This window comes from Chrysochloris asiatica, unplaced genomic scaffold (genome assembly GCF_000296735.1).
Source record: "Chrysochloris asiatica unplaced genomic scaffold, ChrAsi1.0 scaffold00268, whole genome shotgun sequence".
Taxonomy (NCBI): Eukaryota; Metazoa; Chordata; class Mammalia; order Afrosoricida; family Chrysochloridae; genus Chrysochloris; species Chrysochloris asiatica.
Genome location: NW_006408786.1, coordinates 3299158 through 3301168, shown reverse-complemented (window position 1 = coordinate 3301168; position 2011 = coordinate 3299158). Strand labels below are relative to the sequence as shown.

At 37.4% G+C, this 2011-nt stretch overlaps 1 protein-coding gene across 1 annotated transcript; it reads right to left on the bottom strand.

Annotated features, from left to right (window-relative positions):
* Positions 1-617: 617 nt before the first annotated feature.
* LOC102839169 (olfactory receptor 7A10-like) lies at positions 618-1538 on the bottom strand. Its single transcript, XM_006874331.1, has one exon. It carries the CDS (start codon positions 1536-1538, stop codon positions 618-620), a length of 921 nt encoding a protein of 306 aa, XP_006874393.1.
* Positions 1539-2011: the final 473 nt, after the last annotated feature.

Genomic DNA, 2011 nt, shown 5'->3' with positions numbered 1-2011 from the left:
ATGGCCTTCAGTTTATCCCACCTGAATTTAGAGATTACCTGAAGAACAAACTTGATACATTAAACACTAAAGAACGAAGACCAGAAGAGTTGTGGGTTGACATCAGGAACATCATACGTGAAGAGAGCAAAGAGTCATTAAGAAGACAAGAAAGAATGAGAAGGTCAAAATGGATGTCAGAAGAGCCTCTGAAACTTGCTCTCCAGTGTAGAGATTTTAATGCTCATGAACCACTGTCTAAGGTGCACTATTGGACAAAGTTGAGAAGGGATGGAAGATGGGTGCAATGTCAATAGACACTACATGGAGGAAACTGATAACTGTTAATTCATGGAGGTGATTACAATCATTTGAGATGAAACAAAGTATGTGATTTGCTGAATGGAACATGTATGAATTTTTCCATAAACCTTTACTCTATTCATAATAAAAAGTTAAAGCAAAGAAATATGCAAGAACCAATTGCTTTAAAAATAATGGGGATTGAATTCTGAAAAAAAATTCAAAGTTATAAGCTGATTTAAGTATTATTTAGGTCTTCATGATTTTGAACTCCATTACTCATGATTAACTCTCTACCCTCTAGTAAAATCATTTTGTTGTGTAGAGAATGTTTCTCAGGTGAAAAGTTTTTGTATACCCTGCTTTATGTCCTTATTTCTAAGACTATAGATAAAAGGATTCAGCATGGGTGTGACCACAGTGTACATCACTGAGACTATTGCAGTGACCCTGGAGTTTGGGGTAGCAGCAGAACTAAGATAAACTCCAAGAGTTGTACCATAGAATAAGGAAATAACTGAGAGGTGAGACCCACAAGTGGAAAAGGCTTTAGACTTGCCCTCTGCTGATGAAATTCTCAAAATGGAGGACACAATCTTACTGTAAGAGAAAAGGATCCCAGTGAGTGGAATAACACCCAGAAGTCCAGTTACAAAATACATGATTAACTCATTGAGTAAAGTATCAGAACAAGCAAGTTTGAGTATCTGATTAAGTTCACAGAAAAAGTGGGAGATCTCCAAGTCTGTACAAAAAGACAGTCGCAAAATCATTAAGCTTTGTAACAGAGAATCCAGTGCACACAATAACAAGGAAGCCAAAAGAAGGAGACCACAGAACTGAGGGTTCATGATGACTGTGTAGTGAAGTGGGTGACATATGGCCACAAACCGGTCATAAGCCATCACTGTCAAGAGGAAATGGTCTAATGTTGCAAACAGAAGGAAAAAATACAATTGGGTGATGCAATCTTCATAGGTAATAACTTTGCTCTGCATCTGAATGTTCACCAGCATCTTTGGGACAGTGGTGGAGGTGAAACAAATGTCTGTAAAAGAGAGACTGAAGATGAAGAAGTACATGGGTGTGTGGAGGTGAGAGGCAGTGATGATAGTCAGGATGATCAGCAGGTTCCCACTGAAGGTGACGAGGTACATGGACAGGAAGAGTCCAAAGAGGAAGGGTTGCACATTTGTCTCTTCTGAGAGTCCCAAAAGAATAAATTCTGAAACACGTGTTTGGTTTCTGGGTTTCATGTAGCTGATGAACCTTCTGGAAAAAAGAAAAGATCAATGCAAACTTAGTCCCAATGAACAATTCCACAGATATGCTGTTCTTTGTATCTTAAACAGTCATACATATTACATATGACTATAATTAAAAAACAAGAATTGATAATAAAAAAAAAAAGCAGAGAGAAATTATCATGATAGTTGTTGAAAGTATAATTCCTAACATCAAGAAAAACAAGAGAACATGCTCTGAAGAAGCTGAATGAATTCAAACAGCATAGGTCCCAAAAGAAAATCACCAAGGCATACTATAATCAAAGTTTACAAAACCAAAGACTCATTAACAACCTGCGATATGCAGATGATACAACCTTGCTTGCTGAAAGTGAACAGGACTTGAAACATTTACTGATGAAGGTCAAAGAACACAGTCTTCGGTATGGATTGCATCTCAATGTCAAGAAAACAAAAATCCTCACCACTGGACCAGTAAACAA